The sequence below is a fragment of the Eubalaena glacialis genome, chromosome 6 (assembly GCF_028564815.1).
Source record: "Eubalaena glacialis isolate mEubGla1 chromosome 6, mEubGla1.1.hap2.+ XY, whole genome shotgun sequence".
Taxonomy (NCBI): domain Eukaryota; kingdom Metazoa; phylum Chordata; class Mammalia; order Artiodactyla; family Balaenidae; genus Eubalaena; species Eubalaena glacialis.
In genome coordinates this window covers 113,424,469-113,442,830 of record NC_083721.1, presented here as the reverse complement: position 1 = coordinate 113,442,830, position 18,362 = coordinate 113,424,469, and the positions used below count along the sequence as shown (strand labels likewise).

General features: G+C 41.5%; 1 protein-coding gene across 3 annotated transcripts in view; it reads left to right on the top strand.

Annotated features, from left to right (window-relative positions):
- Positions 1–18,362, top strand: part of KCNAB1 (potassium voltage-gated channel subfamily A regulatory beta subunit 1) — a 438,166-nt gene that overhangs the window by 8,932 nt on the left and 410,872 nt on the right. Inside the window, exon 1 of one of the 3 annotated variants that reach the window (XM_061194542.1) lies at positions 16,643–16,884. The exons of the other annotated variants lie outside the window; for them this stretch is intronic. Coding sequence (XP_061050525.1) covers positions 16,643–16,884 — 242 coding nt within the window. Of the gene's footprint in view, positions 1–16,642; positions 16,885–18,362 lie in introns of those variants that run through there. 3 annotated transcript variants of the gene reach the window in all.

Genomic DNA, 18,362 nt, shown 5'->3' with positions numbered 1-18,362 from the left:
ATGTCTGTCTGACATGTCCTCTCTCCATGTGGAGAGGATCAGTCCATTGTCTTTGGAATAGAGAGGCCTGGGTTTAAAAGTATGGCTCTGTTGCTGGTTAGCTGTGTGGATTTCAGCAAATCGTGTAGCATCTCTGAGCCTCAGTTTGTTCATCTCTATGGTGGAAACAGAAACATCTGCATTCTCTATCTTCTAGGATTTTAAAGGTTAGATCCAATAGTATGTGTGAAAATCCTTGGTATGCTATAAACCACTATATATATAAATAATCTATATATCTATATCTATATAAACCATAACCACTATATGTTTGCTACTTTATTATTTTTATTTTCTTCTGCCCTGAGACATTGGCTCTGATTCAGTCTAGAACATGGCTTGAGAGCATGGTTACCCCTAATCTGCTTCTCTAGTAAACACAAGGGTAGATACAGCCACACTTCTCTCCCAGACCCTGGGCAGGGTTTCTTGGGTACACTGCAAAGACCATAACACCTGCCTTCCTTTCCTAATATCAGCAACTGCTTACTGAATACCTATTGTAGACCCAGCACTTTCCTTATATTATTCAATTTAATCCTTTCTAATAATCCGTGGTGTGGCTATTTTTTATCATCTCCACTTCATGGGAGGAAACTGAAACTTAGAAGATCCTCCCCATGGTCAGATTCAAGTAAGCAATAGAAATAGCACTTGAACCTGGATAGTGGGCTGCAGATGTTACCTCTTAACCCCACAGAATATTTCCTCCCCAAGTTTGGGTTAATTGTGGATGGCTACAGAGATGTTACTTTAGTAATTTCACCTTCCACTTTCCATCACAGTACAAGGTTCCTTACTGGAACACAGTAAGGAATCACAGCTTCCCTATTCCTGCTTAAGGTCCTTGCCTTTGCCCTGTGAAGGGTTGGGAGATGTCAGGGAGCAGCTCAGATGGGGAGGAAGTCACTCAGGTGGAGAGCAAAGCACTGTGCAATAGAGTGGACTATGGATTTCAATATTTCTTCAGGCTTCTCTCCATCAAAAGAGCTATGTAAGAACAGAGGCCCTGGAGGCCCCCAAGCAGCATCCTCTATTAGATGAATTTAACTCAATTTCAGATCTTAGGTTTGAGTCAGTCTTTGGCCATCTCCCCTCACACAAGCTCCAAGAGGATGCAAAGGTTACACAGCAACAGCTGCCCCGGACTTTCCAATTTTAGATTATGGTTGTCACTAAACGGCATGTGCTAACATTCTGCCACAGATTTTCACTGTTGTATTTTGTGCTTTTAGCTTTGCAGGAGGAGGAAGCTGCATAGTTCTGAGGAGCACTTGCTCCCACTTCTCTGGAAAGGACAGTTGAAACAATGTTTCCTTTCCCCAACAGCCTTTCTAGTGACCAGAGATACCATCAGGTGTCAGTCTTACAGTTTTGGAGGAAAATCTCCATTCCAAGGCAAGACAAATTGGGAGTTTTTTTTTGTGCATTGGCATACACATTGCAACCTAATCACAAACAAAGACTTGCCAAATATTTCTTCAGTCATCAGGAAATTAAACTGGGCTCCAGACCAGATATTTGGTTCTGGTTTCCAATCCAGAAAGAGCTTATTAAGGTTAGGCTGTGAGTAAATGCCCTTTACAAAATAAAAGTCCATTGATTTTTTAATTAAAGGTAACCCTAGCTGCTAAATCCTGAAACCTCATTGACCTGATATAAGAAAGTTTATTTCCTACTGATGTAAGTCCAATCAAGGGTAGGAAGTTCCAGTTAGGTGGGATCCAGGCTGATGCAAATTCTGTCATCTTCAGCTTTTGTTTTCTAAGCTGGCTGGTGGCTGAATATTGACATTGATCCAGCAGACAGGAGAAGAATATGGAGGATCATAGGGAAGATCACTGTAAGTGGCAGCTGTGGATAGAAGTGACATTGGCTGGAATTCAGTCACATGACCACACTGAACTGCAAGGGAGGCTGGGAATTGTAGTGCAAATGTGTGCCTAGGAAGAGAGGAAAACAGGCAAGGTGAACAGCTGGCCGGTCTCTGCCACAGAACCATGGTCAGAGCAGAGTGAAAGAGGTGCTGAGGTAGAGTCTGGCTGCTTCCTGTAACAGGGAGGGGCCAAGGCACTCCTTTCCCTTCAACGTTATTCCTCTCATTCGAGGCCTGACCCCCCCGAACCTGGCCTTTGCCACATGGTGGGTAAATCTCTTTTGGCTTCTCTACTTGGAACTCAATTTCCTGTTTCACTGAGAAGATTGAGAAGATTGATGGCCCTTCAGAAACCTGCAGATGGTGATTTGATATCAGCTTGGCAGGCACTTGGAACACAGCCTTGCTAATGTCAATCCATGGGTGCTCAGCTCCCATTTTGAGCCTCTCAGAGTTTTTTTAAATTGCCCTAAGAATCACATATGGCTGAATTAGCCAGGAGCCTTCCTGCAGCTTCTGTTTTATTCCTCCTGCAGGCGGTTGTGGAGTTGCCACAGTGCAGCAGGTCACCCCTTCCCACGGTAACAGCCACAGGCTCTAGCTGACAGCTCATGAGGCAGGATCAGGCACATGGAAACAAAGACCAGAGAGCCTTGTTGAGAGCCAAGAGAGCTCACTGATTCAGTCTGTTATTTCAGAACTGGACAGGTATGTGTCTTTAAGAGGAGCATCTACGATAGTATGTTCATTCAAACAATGTAATCATTACATATGTTTTTCTATAATGCACTTGCAGGATTCTTGAAGACAGATAAGCCAGTTGCTCTGCTCCCAGCAGCAGGGTGCACCATGGTTTTGAATATAATATTATTAGTAAAACTGCATATGTTCTGGCATTCCTTCTCCGTTTCGCTATTCTCACACAAGATACATGCACATTTTTGTGTGGAAGGGTGAGGAATTTGAGGAACAATTCAAGAGCCGTTTTTTAATTACAAATTTGAAATAGTTCACTTAAAAAAAATCAAAGCCCAAAGTGCATTTTGTAGCTTAATCTTCATATTTAATTTGATTATAGCAGTGAACATTAGGCATGAAACAAGCTGCCCAAAAGGACTGTTGAATTATTTAATTACCTATGGGACTGAGGAGGTGATAGTCAGCATAAACAATTCTACAAGTGGGGTGCATTAGAAAGATCAGCTCTTTCTGTCTCCAAGCTTAGTAAATTGTGTCATGTGACTATCCAAACAGCAATTGCTTGTTGAACAGACTATTAAATGCTTAAGTCTGTTTGCAATATTTTAGGTTCCAGATGGTCATTTATCTAAAAGAAATGGCAAAAAAATATTAAGTGTTAATGTGTTTTAAAAGTATTTTCAGTTGAATGAATTTCCAATGAAGTCAATATTCAGAATTCAAGGACACTCTTTCCATATATACAATATTGAAAGAATTTCTAACAATCAAACTAGAAAATTAAACAGAAATGCATTCAAGAGGTTTGATCATCTGTTATGTTCATTTCTGGGAATATGGTGATACATTGAGGCAGGCTTCTTGCCCTGAATAATCTCAGAGTCTTCTCAGGGAAGACAAGTCTACATTAACATTTGTATTGGTGTGATGTTTGAAGTGTGAATGAAGCGCTATGGAAATAAAGATAAGGAAATAATTAGTTCTACCAGGAGGCGGGGAGACAGGGAATAGAAATGTCAAGGAAAAATACACACAAAATGCACCATTTCAACTCGACTTTTATAAGAATATGCAGGAATTTGTGGGCATGTGAACCAGCAAAGAGGCAGGTGGGAAAGGGGCAGCGGAAAGAAGTGTGTAGTCTGTAGCTCAAAAACAAAGTTGACCCTTTCCTGGGCTAGGAATCAGCTAAGACACTAAGTTACTAGTAACAGGGAAAAAGTTGGTGAGAATGGTCAAAATAATATTCCTAAATGCAGAAAATAATTCTGCATTTGACATTGTCAGAGAGTGAAAATTTTCAATCAAGCGATTTTCCCCAGTACCTGAAGCTTTCTAATTTAACTGTCAAGGATTTATTTTAACTTTTTAAACCTGAATAAGCAACTTGACACCTCTAGTTTATCTTAATAAATGTCAACTATTGTGCTATGTTAAAGTGTCTTCAGGGACTATTAAGGTCTATAGAACTATTTGCCTTGAAAATTAGAGGCCTTGTTTTGCTATTTTATTTTTAAATGTTGGCTTCTGTATTTTTCCCCCTCCATGACTTTTTCTGTATCCTTACCTTGCTGTAAATTTTCCTTGCTCCTGTCAGGATGCCTGCCTCTAATAGCCCTTTTCATCTAATTTGCTATCTTTGCTGAGGAATGGGAAATAAGAATATCTGTCTCGCTTGAATTATGATCAAGAAGGAGTGGGTTTATGAATTGAGGTACTCTCCCAGGAGGTTTGAAATGTGGGCTTTGTGATATCTTATTTGTTCATTTGTAGATTCTTGGCGATGTTATATCTAACAAGGTTGCTAAAAAGGTGACCTCTAAAAAAATTCAGTTGTGTTTTTTAACATCTTTATTGGAGTATAATTGCTTTACAATGGTGTGTTAGTTTCTGCTTTAAAACAAAGTGAATCAGCTATACATATACATATATCCCCATATCCCCTCCCTCTGCATCTCCCTCCCACCCTCCCTATCCCACTCCTCTAGGTGGTCACAAAGCACCGAGCTGATCTCCCTGTGCTATGCGGCTGCTTCCCACTAGCTATCTATTTTACATTTGGTAGTGTATGTACGTCCATGCCACTCTCTCACTTCGTCCCAACTTACCTTTCCCCCTCCCCGCATCCTCAAGTCCATTCTCTGCGTCTGCATCTTTATTCCTGTCCTGCCCCTAGGTTCTTCAGAACCTTTTTGGTTTTTTTTTTTAGATTCCATATATATGTGTGAGGATATGGTATTTGTTTTTCTCTTTCTGACTTACTTCACTCTGTATGACAGACTCTAACTCCATTCACCTCACTACAAATAACTCAATTTCGTTTCTTTTTATGGCTGAGTAATAGTCCATTGTATATATGTGCCACATCTTCTTTATCCATTCATCTGTCGATGGACACTTAGGTTGCTTCCATGTCCTGGCTATTGTAAATAGAGTTGCGAACATTGTGGTACATGACTCTTTTTGAATTATGGTTTTCTCAGGGTATATGCGCAGTAGTGGGATTGCTGGGTCGTATGGTAGTTCTATTTTTAGTTTTTTAAGGAACCTCCATACTGTTCTCCATAGTGGCTGTATCAATTTACATTCCCACCAACAGTGCAAGAGGGTCCCCTTTTCTCCACACCCTCTCCAGCATTTATTGTTTGTAGATTTTTTGATGATGTCCCTTCTGACTGGAGTGAGGTGATACCTCATTGTAGTTTTGATTTGCATTTCTCTAATGATTAGTGATGTTAAGCATCCTATCGTGTTTGTTGGCAATCTGTATATCTTCTGTATATCTGTCCATTGGTGAAAGTGGGATGTTAAAATCCCCTACTATGATTGTGTTACTGTCAATTTCCCCTTTTATGGCTGTTAGCATTTGCCTTATGTAATGAGGTGCTCCTATGTTGGGTGCATAAATATTAACAATTATTGTATCTGCTTCTTGGATTGATCCCTTGATCATTATGTAGTGTCCTTCTTTGTCTCTTGTAGTAGTCTTTATTTTAAAGTCTATTTTGTCTGATATGAGAACTGCTACTCCAGCTTTCTTTTGATTTCCATTTGCATGCATATCTTTTTCCATCCCCTCACTTTCAGTCTGTATGTGTCCCTAGGTCTGAAGTGGGTCTCTTGTAGACAGCATATATATGGGTCTTGTTTTTGTATCCATTCAGCCAGTCTATGTCTTTTGGTTGGAGCATTTAATCCATTTACGTTTAAAGTAGTTATCGATATGTTTGTTCCTATGACCATTTTCTTAATTGGTTTGGGTTTGTTATTGTAGGTCTTTTCCTTCTCTTGTGTTTCCTGCCTAGAGAAGTTCCTTTAGCATTTGTTGTAAAGCTGGTTTGGTGGTGCTGAATTCTCTTAGCTTTTGCTTGTTTGTAAAGGTTTTAATTTCTCTGGTGAATCTGAATGAGATCCTTGCTGGGTAGAGTAATCTTGGTTCTAGGTTTTTCCCTTTCATCATTTTAAATATGTCCTGCCACTCCCTTCTGGCTTTCAGAGTTTCTGCTGAAAGATCAGCTGTTAACCTTATGGGTATTCCCTTGTATGTTTTTTGTTGTTTTTCCCTTGCTGCTTTTAATATTTTTTCTTTGTATTTAATTTTTGATAGTTTGTTTAGTATGTGTCTTGGCGTGTTTCTCCTTGGATTTATCCTGTATGGGACTCTCTGTGCTTCCTGGACTTGATTGACTATTTCCTTTCCCATATTAGGGAAGCTTTCAACTATAATCTCTTTAAATATTTCTCAGTCCCTTTCTTTTTCTCTTCTTCTTCTGGGACCTCTATAATTCAAATGTTGGTGCATTTAATGTTGTCCCAGAGGTCTCTGAGACTGTCCTCAATTCTTTTCATTCTTTTTTCTTTATTCTGCTCTGCAGTAGTTATTTCCTCTATTTTATCTTCCAGGTCACTTATCTGTTCTTCTGCCTCAGTTATTCTGCTATTGATTCCTTCTAGAGAAGTTTTAATTTCATTTTTTGTGTTGTTCATCATTGTTTGTTTGCTCTTTAGTTCTTCTAGGTCCTTGTTAAACGTTTCATGTATTTTCTCCATTCTATTTCCAAGATTTTGGATTATCTTTACTATCATTACTCTGAAATCTTTTTGAGGTAGACTGCCTATTTCCTCTTCATTTGTTTGGTCTGGTGGGTTTTTACCTTGCTCCTTCATCTGCTGTGTGTTCCTCTGTCTTCTCATTTTGCTTAACTTACTGTGTTTGGGGTTTCCTTTTCATAGGCTGCAGGTTCGTAGTTCCCGTTGTTTTTGGTGTCTGCCCCCAGTGGTAAGGTTGGTTCAGTGGGTTGTGTAGGTTTCCTGGTGGAGGGGACTAGTGCCTGTGTTCTGGTGGATGAGGCTTGATCTTGTCTTTCTTGTGAGCAGGACCAAATCTGGTGGTGTGTTTTGGGGTGTCTGTGACCTTATTATGATTTTAGGCAGCCTCTCTGCTAATGGGTGGGGTTGTATTCCTGTGTTGCTAGTTGTTTGGCATGGGGTGTCCAGCACTGTAGCTTGCTGGTTGTTGAGTGGAGCTGGGTCTTAGTGTTGAGATGGAGATCTCTGGGAGAGCTTTTGCCGTTTGATATTATGTGGAGCCGGGAGGTCTCTGGTGGACCAATGTCCTGAACTCGGCTCTCACACCTCAGAGGCACAGGCCTGACACCTGGCTGGAGCACCAAGACCCTGTCAGCTGCATGGCTCAGAAGAAAAGGGAGAAAAAAAGAAAGAAAGAAAGAAAGAAAAATAAAATAAAATAAAGTTATTAAAATAAAAAATTTTAAAAATTATTAAAATTTTAAAAAAAGAAAGAAAGAAGAGAGCAACCAAACCAAAGAACAAATCCACCAATGATATCAAGCGCTAAAAACTATACTAAAAAAAAAAAACAACAAAAACCGGACAGACAGAACCCTAAGACAAATGGTAAAAGCAAAGCTATAGAGACAAAATCACACAAAGACGCATACACATACACACTCACAAAAAGAGGAAAAGGAAAAAATATATATATATCTATATAAGAAAAAAGGAAGAGAGCAACCAAATCAATAAACAAATCTACCAATGATAATAATACTAAACTAAGATAAACATAAAACCAGAAACAAATTAGATGCAGAAAGCAAACCCCAAGTTGTACAGTTGCTCCCAAAGTCCACCGCCTCAGTTTTGGGATGATTCGTTGTCTATTCAGGTATTCCACAGATGCAGGGTTCATCTAGTTGATTGTGGAGATTTAATCCGCTGCTCCTGAGGCTGCTGGGAGAAATTTCCCTTTCTCTTCTTTGTTCGCACAGCTCCTGGGGTTCAGCTTTGGGTTTGGCCCCACCTCTGTGTGTAGGTCACTTGAGGGTGTCTTTTCTTCACTGAGACAGGAGGGGGTTAAAGGAGCAGCTGATTCGGGGGCTCTGGCTCACTCAGGCGGGGGGAGGGAGGGGTACGGATGCGGGGCGAGCCTGCGGTGGCAGAGGCCAGCATGACGTTGCACCAGCCTGAGGCACGCCGTGCGTTCTCCTGGGGAAGTTGTCCCTGGATCACGGGACCCTGGCAGTGGCGGGCTGCACAGGCTCCCGGGAGGGGAGGTGTGGATAGTGACCTGTGCTTGCACGCAGGCTTCTTGGTGGTGGCAGCAGCAGCCTTAGCGTCTCATGCCCGTCTCTGGGGTCCGCGCTGATAGCCGCGGCTTGCGCCCGTCTCTGGAGCTTCTTTAAGCGGCGCTCTTAATCCCCTCTCCTCGTGCACCAGGAAACAAAGAGGCAAGAAAAAGTTTCTTGCCGCTTCGGCAGGTCCAGACTTTTCCTGGACTCCCTCCTGGCTAGCCGTGGCGCACTAGCCCCCTTCAGGCTGTGTTCACGCAGCCAACCCCAGTCCTCTTCCTGGGATCCGACTGAAGCCCAAGCCTCAGCTCCCAGCCCCCGCCCACCCCGACGGGTGAGCAGACAAGCCTCTCGGGCTGGTGAGTGCTGGTCGGCACCGATCCTCCGTGCGGGAATCTCTCCACTTTGCCCTCCGCACCCCTGTTGCTGCGCTCTCCTCCGTGGCTCCGAAGCTCCCCTCTCCGCCACCCGCAGTCTCTGCCCGCGAAGGGCCTTCCTAGTGTGTGGAAACCTTTCCTCCTTCACAGCTCCCTCCCACTGGTGCAGGTCCTGTCCCTATTCTTTTGTCTCTGTTTTTTCTTTTGCCCTACCCAGGTACGTGGGGAGTTTCTTGCCTTTTGGGAGGTCTGAGGTCTTCTGCCAGCATTCAGTAGGTGTTCTGTAGGAGCTGTTCCACATGTAGATGTATTTCTGATGTATTTGTGGGGAGGAAGGTGATCTCCGTGTCTTACTCCTCTGTCATCTTGAAGGTCTCCTCAGTTGTGATTTTATTTGAATTAACACTGGAATCTTTGGGAAAATGCCAAAAGCTGTAAGTGCCTCCAGTTGAAGTTTATCTTGGAATAACCCTTAGAGACTTTAGAAAAGCAAACCATGTCGATGCAATTTTTCAAAATGTTGATGGGACACTTGTGCTCTTAATTGTGTAAATTTCCCCAGCTGAAAAGAACATTCTATCATAAATAAAGTAAGCAAAGTGAAGCTATTCATTTGTCTTCCATGGCAGAAGCACAGGGCGGGTTTTTCGGCAGATTATTTTTCAACAGGATTCCTTGGCACTTTAGCCAGTGATGAAACATTTACAATTATGAGACAGTGAAATGACATTTCAAGAGGCAAGGTAGTACACGTGGGGCTTCAAAATACATAAACCAATTTAGCGTAGTTAACTCTGAGGAGGTAATATTGTTTTCCCCATTTGTCTAAGGAAGAAACAGAAAACTCAGAGAGCACTCACATCACACAGTAGTACATTGTTGGGCAAGGCTTTAAACTCTTGTCCGTCTGACTTCTAAAGCTCCTGGAAACTTGTACTTTACTTTATTCCAGTCCTTACAATAACTGACTTTTAATGTTGCCAATTTACCTGGATGTTTCTTTCCTCATTGGTAAAACAAGAGAATTGAACCAGCTGATTTCTTACAGTTTCAGTAGAATCATAGATTTTTTAGATTAATCTTAAGTGCCTGGAAGAAGATGATGAAGAGGTAGATTGGTTCCGACGAAATGATCCCAACGAGACCTCTCAGCAGTGTGTCGTATCACAGCACTGAAACTATACATTTTTAGGCCTTGGTTTGTAGCTGAGGTTTACCTATAGGCCTCCCAGCCTTGTCTTGGACAAGTTCTAGACCCTGAAAGAACAACGTGCAGAAGACGATGGATGAGCCCGTTGGCAGAGCAGGAGCAGTAACCGCAGAGGTGAGGGATTCTTTGCCGCTTTCAAATCTGCTTTCTGAGTAGACGCTTAAGGAGGGATGGAGGGATTTCTCGCCAGATGAGGAACACATCAACTTTATCCAGATAATCTTTCACTTCTCTTTAGGAAGGAGAAAGTGAAGAGGGAAGAGACCCGTAGACCCGCATTTAAAGCCATCCCATCCATTTTGCAGTCATGTAACCCGTAGCACTGAAATCTCCTGAAAATTGTGGCTTGCTCAGTCTGTCCATGTCGGCTGCATATAGCCAGGCCCGCCGTTCACTGCAACACAAGGGCATCATCCACACAGGCTGCAGTGTCGATGGGCAGTCCCTGGAGTTGTGCAATGCAGCAGGTGCTATAACAATAACCACCGTTCATTCTGTGCTAGCTATTCAAATACCATATTCCCTTTAATCTTTGCAACAACCTGTGTTGTAATATGGTGACGTGTATTTTCCAGAGGAAGAAATGGCACTCAGAAAGTGCCCACGGTCAATCCACTACTGTGCTGTAGGGGTAGGAATCGAACCCAAGTCTTCCTGCTTTCACAGTCCATGCTCTTTCTACCATACTCCACCCCAAATCCGTGGAAATTCTCCAAGCCAGGCCAAAGCAGACTGGGATAAGGGGGGAATGTGCTCCTAGCATTTTGGAAGCATTGCTTCAGTGATGATTCAACAGCATGTGACCGCAATACTATCCTGACCTCAAACCTTCTGTGGCTCAACATTACTTAAAAAGAGAGTGCGAAGCCCATATAACAGGACTAAGGCCTCACCTCCCACCTTGCTTCCTCCTCACATACCTCTTCTCCAAGGCACTGTGTGTCCCCAATGGCCATCTTTCAAGGCATTTCTGGCCACAGAGTGTACTTTCGCACATTGCGGTCCCATTGGCCACTTCCTTTGCATTAGCCTTAGAACAAAGGCCACGTTTTGTCATCTTTTGGGACACTTGCAGAAAGAGCAAGAGAGTCACACCCAAAGTAGTGAAGGGAGACTTGCTGCAAATGCCAAAATTCAAAGATGCTTTCTGGTTGTGGATGTGGGTCAGTGTGGGATAAATGCAGGTGCAGTGAAATACCAAGGGTCAGCCCTGCCCACAAGCCCTTTAGTCAAGGAAGAGCCTCTTAGACCTGGTGGCCCTTAAGTATGCTTCTGTTTTTCCTAAGACAAGGCTACAATGTATATATCTATGTGTATGTTAGCAATATGACAATTACACATCGGGGAGGGGTTGTTTTTATGTTGTAGTGCAATAGTGTATAATATACCAGCTGCAGGGATAAGGAGAAGAGATAAAGCCGGCTGAGACTGAGGTGGAGGCGCTGTCTTTGGGAGCTGAGGCTGCCTTAACAGGGGCTGTCCATTACTCCCATGCTGTAACCCCATGCACTGAATGTGTGTCCCCTCCCCAGTCCTGCTGGGACTGTCTTATTCTATTCCTAAATACATTTTGGCCTAAAAGGAGGTGAGAGGGATTGTCTAGAAAAGGTCCAATCAATGATAAACAGACTTTCAAGATTAGCCTTCTTGCTTGATTGCAAACCTCTGAAAGAACTCCCTCCACCCCTCCAACCCCTTCCCTTTCCTGCTGCTGTCACTGACGCTGGGTTTCCGTGTCTCCTCACTGCTTGCCGGTATTGTAGCTCATAGTGCACTGCTCTGTAGCCTTTACTGGTCTCCCTCCTCCCCTCTACTGTGAGCTTCTCACAGTAAAGGGCAAAGGTAATGTTTTCTTCATTGTGTGGCGTTCATACGACCCACACATCTTTAACTGTGCTCTCACCACATACAACTAGACCTGCAGGGAGCTCTGGCAAAGGTGAAGAGAAGATGGTAATGACAAGAAGAGAAACTCCTCTGATGGTTCCCAGCGGGATTGCAGGCAGATGTTTCAGTCAGGTGACTGCTTTCTGTCACAGCATCACCTGCAGAGCAAAAGGACGTAGTTCCCATAAGTAATCGGAATGGGAAGGCAGGCTCGGATCTGTGGTCTGGTGTCTCTTGTCTAAATTCATTTGGACAGAACCAGCACTGCTTCACCCCAGCCATGGAAACACAGTCCCATTCCCCTGGCCTCACCAGCTCCTGCCTCGGTTTTCAACTGTAGTCCAAAACAATTTTTAGATGACTGTACCCTGTCCATAAATCTAGGATACGGTGTTTAATAAGTCACCTCTTTATCCAACAAAAGTTTAAAATTAGGCTATAAATACGATTGGTATATTCCAAGAATAATAGCATCAATCTCATGGGCCTGGTATCTTAGAGAACTAGCTAATAATTCATTGAGTCAACACAGGAAGGGTCTTCATCTCTGCAGAATGTTTAGCCCAAGTAATTTTTAAGACTCACAGGACATCAGATCTAGAAGAATCTTAGAGATTACTTAAGTCTGAGCCCATAAAAATACTAAGGGGACAGAGAGGTCAAGACCTGCCCGAGGTCACACAGTTATTTATGAATGCTGAGCAGGTGTGGATAAAGCCTATTCACCATCCAGGGCTATGTGACCTTCTATTTGTGACTTCTAAGTCCCAGGGCCTCTTGCACCCCATCAACAGAACATGGTCGGAATCACCACTCTCATCAGATGGCCATGTCATTTTTCCCACACTCTGCTGACCCTGGGTTTGCATAATACTTAAAGATTCTGAACAGTATGTAATAATTATCATCCCGAGACACAGAAAGACAGCAAGACAGACATTAACTGTCCCCCCTAGCTGCTCAGAGCCATTTCTTATAGTCTTATACTTGTCATTTAAAATTGATTTGCATTTGCATTGGCAGCCAAAGGGACACACAGTTCCCCTATAAATATAGTTTCTACTCCCCATCTTCAAACTGGGACTTTTTATGACAGTTTTCAACTTTTAGAACTTAGTGAAAAGAAACTTCAGTTTCAGACAAATACTGGCTTTCTCATCCCTCTATCCTCCCTTGGGCCTGGTTCCATATTCAGAGGGCAGAAAAAAACATTGAAGGGGGCTCATGTCTCATTATTCATGACTGCTTTTCTAGTTCATCTCTGTTTCTTCCTTGGCGGGAACTCCACTGGAGGAACCACTTCTGTGGCTGATTTAACCAGTGGCTAGTCTAAGTGATTGAACAATAGATACAACTTTACTTGGGAATTCGAGTTTCTCTTTAACTCTATCCTGCTGCCTGATTTCTCTTCTAGCTTTTCTGGCCTTCTCTTTGTAAGCTTTTATTTCTCTCTTAAGGCTCAGAGCTTTGGCTGCTGGGGTGAAAATGGAAACAGATTGACAAGGGGAAAGGTAGCTTTGGGGAATTTAAAATTCAAGCAAGTAAACCATTAATATCTTTGAAGTGTCGATCGTGCACAGAACACCATGCTGATTATTATGGAGGTCACAAGCTTTTGCCAGATACAGTCGTCCCTCCCCTAAAAGAGGAGTAAGTCTAGAGGGGGAGTTAGATGTGCACTTGCAGGAGGAGGTATCTAATACTCTGGGGCAATGTATTATCATTCTGTGTTTCCCAAGGTAGGTACAAGTACCACTGGTGGACAAGGAGGTGATTTTAGTGTGTACACAGATAGGGCATTAAATAAATTTGATTCCAGTTGTAAAGGTGGTATATTCCTGTTTCAATTTCCTCTCAATTCTTCTGATAACCTAAAAAAAGAGAGAGAAAAAAAAAGGAAGTCTCAGATCTGTGCTAAAATACCTTAAATACCTCTCTAACTCCTTTTAATCTTCTCAATAAAAACCAAAAAGATAGGACTTTTGGACACCAATAATCTCCACCTACAGTTTAATACTATTCTTCAGTTTAAATTTTATTTATTTTTTACAGTTTGCACTCTATTTTATTACAAGTGATAAAGTTTTTCTTTTTATGATGCTTGTAATATAATGTTTCCTTACTGAATGTCTTAGTTAAGGTTGCTATAACAAATTACTATAGAGTATGTGGTTTAAGCAACAAACACTTACTTTTCATAGTTCTGGAGGTTAGGAAGTCCAAGATCAGGGTGTCAGCATGGTCAGGTTCTGCTGAGAGCCCTCTTCCTGTTTTACAGACAACTGTATTTTGCTGTGTCCTCATATGACAGAAGGAGAGTGAGTTAGCTCTCTGGCCTCTTCTTCTAAGGGCACTAATCCCATTCATGAGGGCTCCACTCTCATGACTTAATCACCTCTCAAAGACCTCATTTTCAAATACCATCACAATGGAGATTAATTTCAACACATGAATTTTTGGAGGGACACAAACATTCAGTTGATAACATTTAGGTTAAAAAAAGCAAGCTAATTCCAAACAGTAAATAAATAATGGTACAGGTGTTACAAAAATATGGCAGAAACCATTGGGGATGTGCAAATGTTTGGGAACAGTTTAGAATTGTTAAGTGAATGCCTTAGAAGTGAATTGCAAGATGAATTTCAAGGAATGATTGTATACCAGGGGCTGGGATCTCGGGGAAGAATTCCTAGAGGAGGTGAGCTTTAAGGGAACATTTGAAGGGACTGGCTAGAAGCCAAGTGAGCAAAGATATGGTGATCGGTGGGCTGGGAGCAGGAGGCCTGTTGAACTGGATGAACCATTCATGTCCAGGAGTCATGGTTGGAGGAGAGTCACAGCTGGAATCACAAGGTGGAAAGACCTTATATGAGGAGACTCTTTGCTTTTTTTAAAACTTTTTATTTTCAGATAATTATGGATTCACAAGCAGTTGTAAGAAACAATACAGAGAGATCCCATATCCCCTTTACCCAGTTTCCCCCAACGATGACATCTTACATAACTACAGTTCAACATCACAATTAGGAAATTGACAATGATACAAGCCACTGACCTTATTCAGACTTTGCTCATTTTACATGCACTCGTGTGTGTGTGTGTGTGTGTGTGTATTTAGTTCTATGCAATTTTAGCACGTGTGTAAATTGGTGTGTCCACCACTGTAGTCAAGACACATAACAGTCCCAGCACAAGAAAGCCTTGTCTACCCTTTTATAGCCAGAGGCACCTTCCCCCCGCTTTCTTCTTCCCTCTCACCTGGCAACCACTAACTGGTTCTCCATCTCTATAATTCTGTCAGTTCAAGAATGTGATATAATTGGAATCATACAGTGTGTAACCTTTGGCATTGGCTTTTTGTCATTCAGCATAAGATTTACCCACAATGTTGTTTGTATCAGTACTTCATTCCTTTTTATTGCTGAGTAGTATTCATAACATGGATATACCATGGTTTACCATTCATCCTTTGTAGAAAATTTGGGTTGTTTCCAGTTTGGGGCTGTTATGAATAAACCTTCTGTGAACATTTGTGTACAGGTTTTTGTGTGAACATAGATTTCATTTCTCAAGAGTAAATTTCTGTTTCATATGGTAAGTTTGGTGTGTTTAGTTTTATAAGAAACTGCCATACTCTTTTTGGGAGTGGTGGTACAATTTTATATTCCTACCAGCAGTTTATGAGTGATCCAGGTTCTCTGAATCCTTGTCAGCATTTACTGTTATCATTTTATTTTAGCTATTTTGGTAGGTGTGTAGTGATATCTCATGAATTTAGTTTGCATTTTCCCTAATGGTTAATAATTAAACATCTTTTCATGTGCTTATTTTCATTCCTCCTCAGTGAAATGTCTGTTCATACCTTTTGTCCATTTGCTCATTGGATAGTTTATGCTGTTATTCTTGAGTGTGAGTTTTTATTTCTTTATATGTTCTAGATATAAGTTCTTTGTCAGATATGTGATTTGCAAATACTTTCTCTCAGTCTGTAATTTGCTTTTTTCATTCACTTTACAGGGTCGTTCACAGATCAAAACTTTTGAATGTTGATGTGATCCAATTTATAATTTTTTCCTTTTATGGATTGTGCTTTTGGCATCAAGTCTAAGATTCTTCTCTTAGCCCTAGTTCCTGAAGGTTTTCTCCTGTAAGTTTTTACCTAGAAGTTATCTAGTTTTACATTTTACATTTATGTCTGTGATCCATTTTGAGTTAATTTTTGTAATAATGTGAGGTTTTAGTCAAGGGTTCATTAATTTTTTTTGGTTTGTTTTTGCTTATAAATGTCCAGTTGCTCCAGCACCGTTTGTCAAAATGCCTATCCTTCTATTGAATTGCTCTTGCATCTTTGTCAGAAATCAGTTGGGCATATTTGTGTGGTCCTTTGCTTTTTACAGTCACCTTATTAATATTTCCTATCATTTGACTGTAACATCTGAAAAAGAAAAATGTTAGTGGGCCTTTCACCCAAATGAATCATGCCACTAGTATAATAAATTATTTGATTATGGAATATTTGATGATTTAAAGAGGTCTCATTACACACTCATGAATCATCCCCAAGGCCTTATGAGAAGAGAATATTTGGCCTATCTCCCACCAAAATATTTCCTTTTACCTAAATAGAAAGACATGGGGAAGGGTGCCCATACTTTTTTTCCCCAGGGCCAATAAGGGGCTGCTTAAGTTCGACTTTGCAAACTTTACAGGGAGGAGAAATGCGATTGGCCTTGGTCAGGCTTCGTTTTGCACAGGCTTTGGCAGGGACTTATAACCAGCAGTTCTGCCAGGAGCTCAGGAGCCTGCTCGCATACAAAAACGATAAGGGACATCTAAGGAAAACAAGCTGCTCCCTTTTAGGGACACACCAAAGCTAGATAACCCAAGATAATCATAGCAAGATACAGCCAGTCTTAGAGCTAAGTACTGTGAAGTTAGCTTTGCTTCCTTGAGTTTTTGAAGCATGCATCTGTATAAACCTGCTTGTGCAGACATCCCCAGCCCCAAGCTGGGTCTGCCCAAATCCAGCGAATCGGCTCTGAAATGTAGACGGCACCTAGCAGTAACAAAGCCTCCGCCTCAGGCAGCCTGTTGGCCTGTTAGGCCCAGTGGAGCAGCGGAACGGAAATATCTGGAGAAGTTTTTACGTGTCCATGGAATTTCGTTGCAGGAAACCACCAGGGCAGAGACGGGCATGGCTTACAGGTACTTGCTGGTTGCAATGTTATCCAACCAGGGCACTGCACTGAAGTCAAAGGTTGTTGTTATTAAAGAAAGAAGGATTGAAATAGCAAAAAAATACTATATAGCAAAAAGAAAAGAAAAATGAACGCAGTGAGCCCTCTTCTTGGGCTGCCTTATTTTTTCAAGCTTTAATTTGTCTACTTTCTCTTCACTTCAAAGATTTCATAAAGATAGTCAAATTCACCTGTGGAAGTTCCCAACCTTGTGCCATTAGAAATGTCTTTGGCTTGATACTTAAGCAAACGTATGTGATTTAGCAGGTCATAATGAAGAATGGGTGCTCTATTCTTCTTAAGGGAATTTATAAATTAAGAATAGAATTTTTTTTAATGCTGCCTGGTCTTCAAGGCTGTTATTTTCTTTTAAGCCTGAATCATGTGGTTGTGCTAATAGCTAATAAAGTAGTTCATGAGACTGAGCAGGTTCTTGAAATGACAGCACTTTTTATCAGTGTAGCCCAAGATAAATTACTGGCTGTTCTCTAACCTTCCAATACCATCATTTATTCTGTGAAAGATTAACAAAAGGGAGAAATTTTTTCCTAGTATGGGGTTGGATGTATAATCTTTAAAAATTGCTCTGGAATGGGAAGATCATTCTTTTTCTGAGCAATTATTGTTCAAACCTCTATAAGATATGTCTGTGCTTAGCTAAATCACCCAGCTGTACCCGCACAAGTACTTCCTTGACAAATGCCTAGAGTTTTAAATATCCAGGAAGCTGAGCAAAAGCTGTTCAGAAGGACAAAGGTGCTGGAAACCGAAAACAAAAACAAAAACAAAAAACAAAACCCCAAGCCCTTAGCATTTATAAAGAACAGTTGTCTTAGCTGAAGTCAAAACTTCCAGTTCACAGAATAAGATTGTTTTTGCATAGACAAGATGTCCCTAAATGATTTTATTTTTCTATAATCAAAAGGTCTATTTTAATGCAGTACCTACTGCTCTAGTTATCAGCTAATTTGATTAATAAAGCAATTTGCAATGAGACGGCTCATCTCTGGAGAGCAAAGTATTTCACACAGACTCTTTATGCAATAAAGGGCTCCTGCAGAAGAGGAATGAACTCTTCTAGGTTTATAGGGCATATAAACATAAGACAGCTCACCCCATCATGCTTTAGAAGTGGAGCCTAAGAAGAATCCAACAGCCTTTCCGAGAGAACCTATGGATCCACACCCTGGGATTGAGGAGGAGATGATGTCATTCCTCACCCACCTTTCCTGAATCTGTCTTTACTAGAAGGAGCTGCCTTCTCTCTGCCTCTCCATATTCTCTCACTCTATTCTCCATGCTTTCCTTGACCCTCAGTCGTAATAGTGGTGGAATATAGATCTGGTGAAGATGGACTGTTTCACTGTTTGAAAAACAATCTGTCTTTGCATCTTTGTCCCAGGATGGGTGCTATCACCATGAACACTTTTATAAATCTTCAGAGGG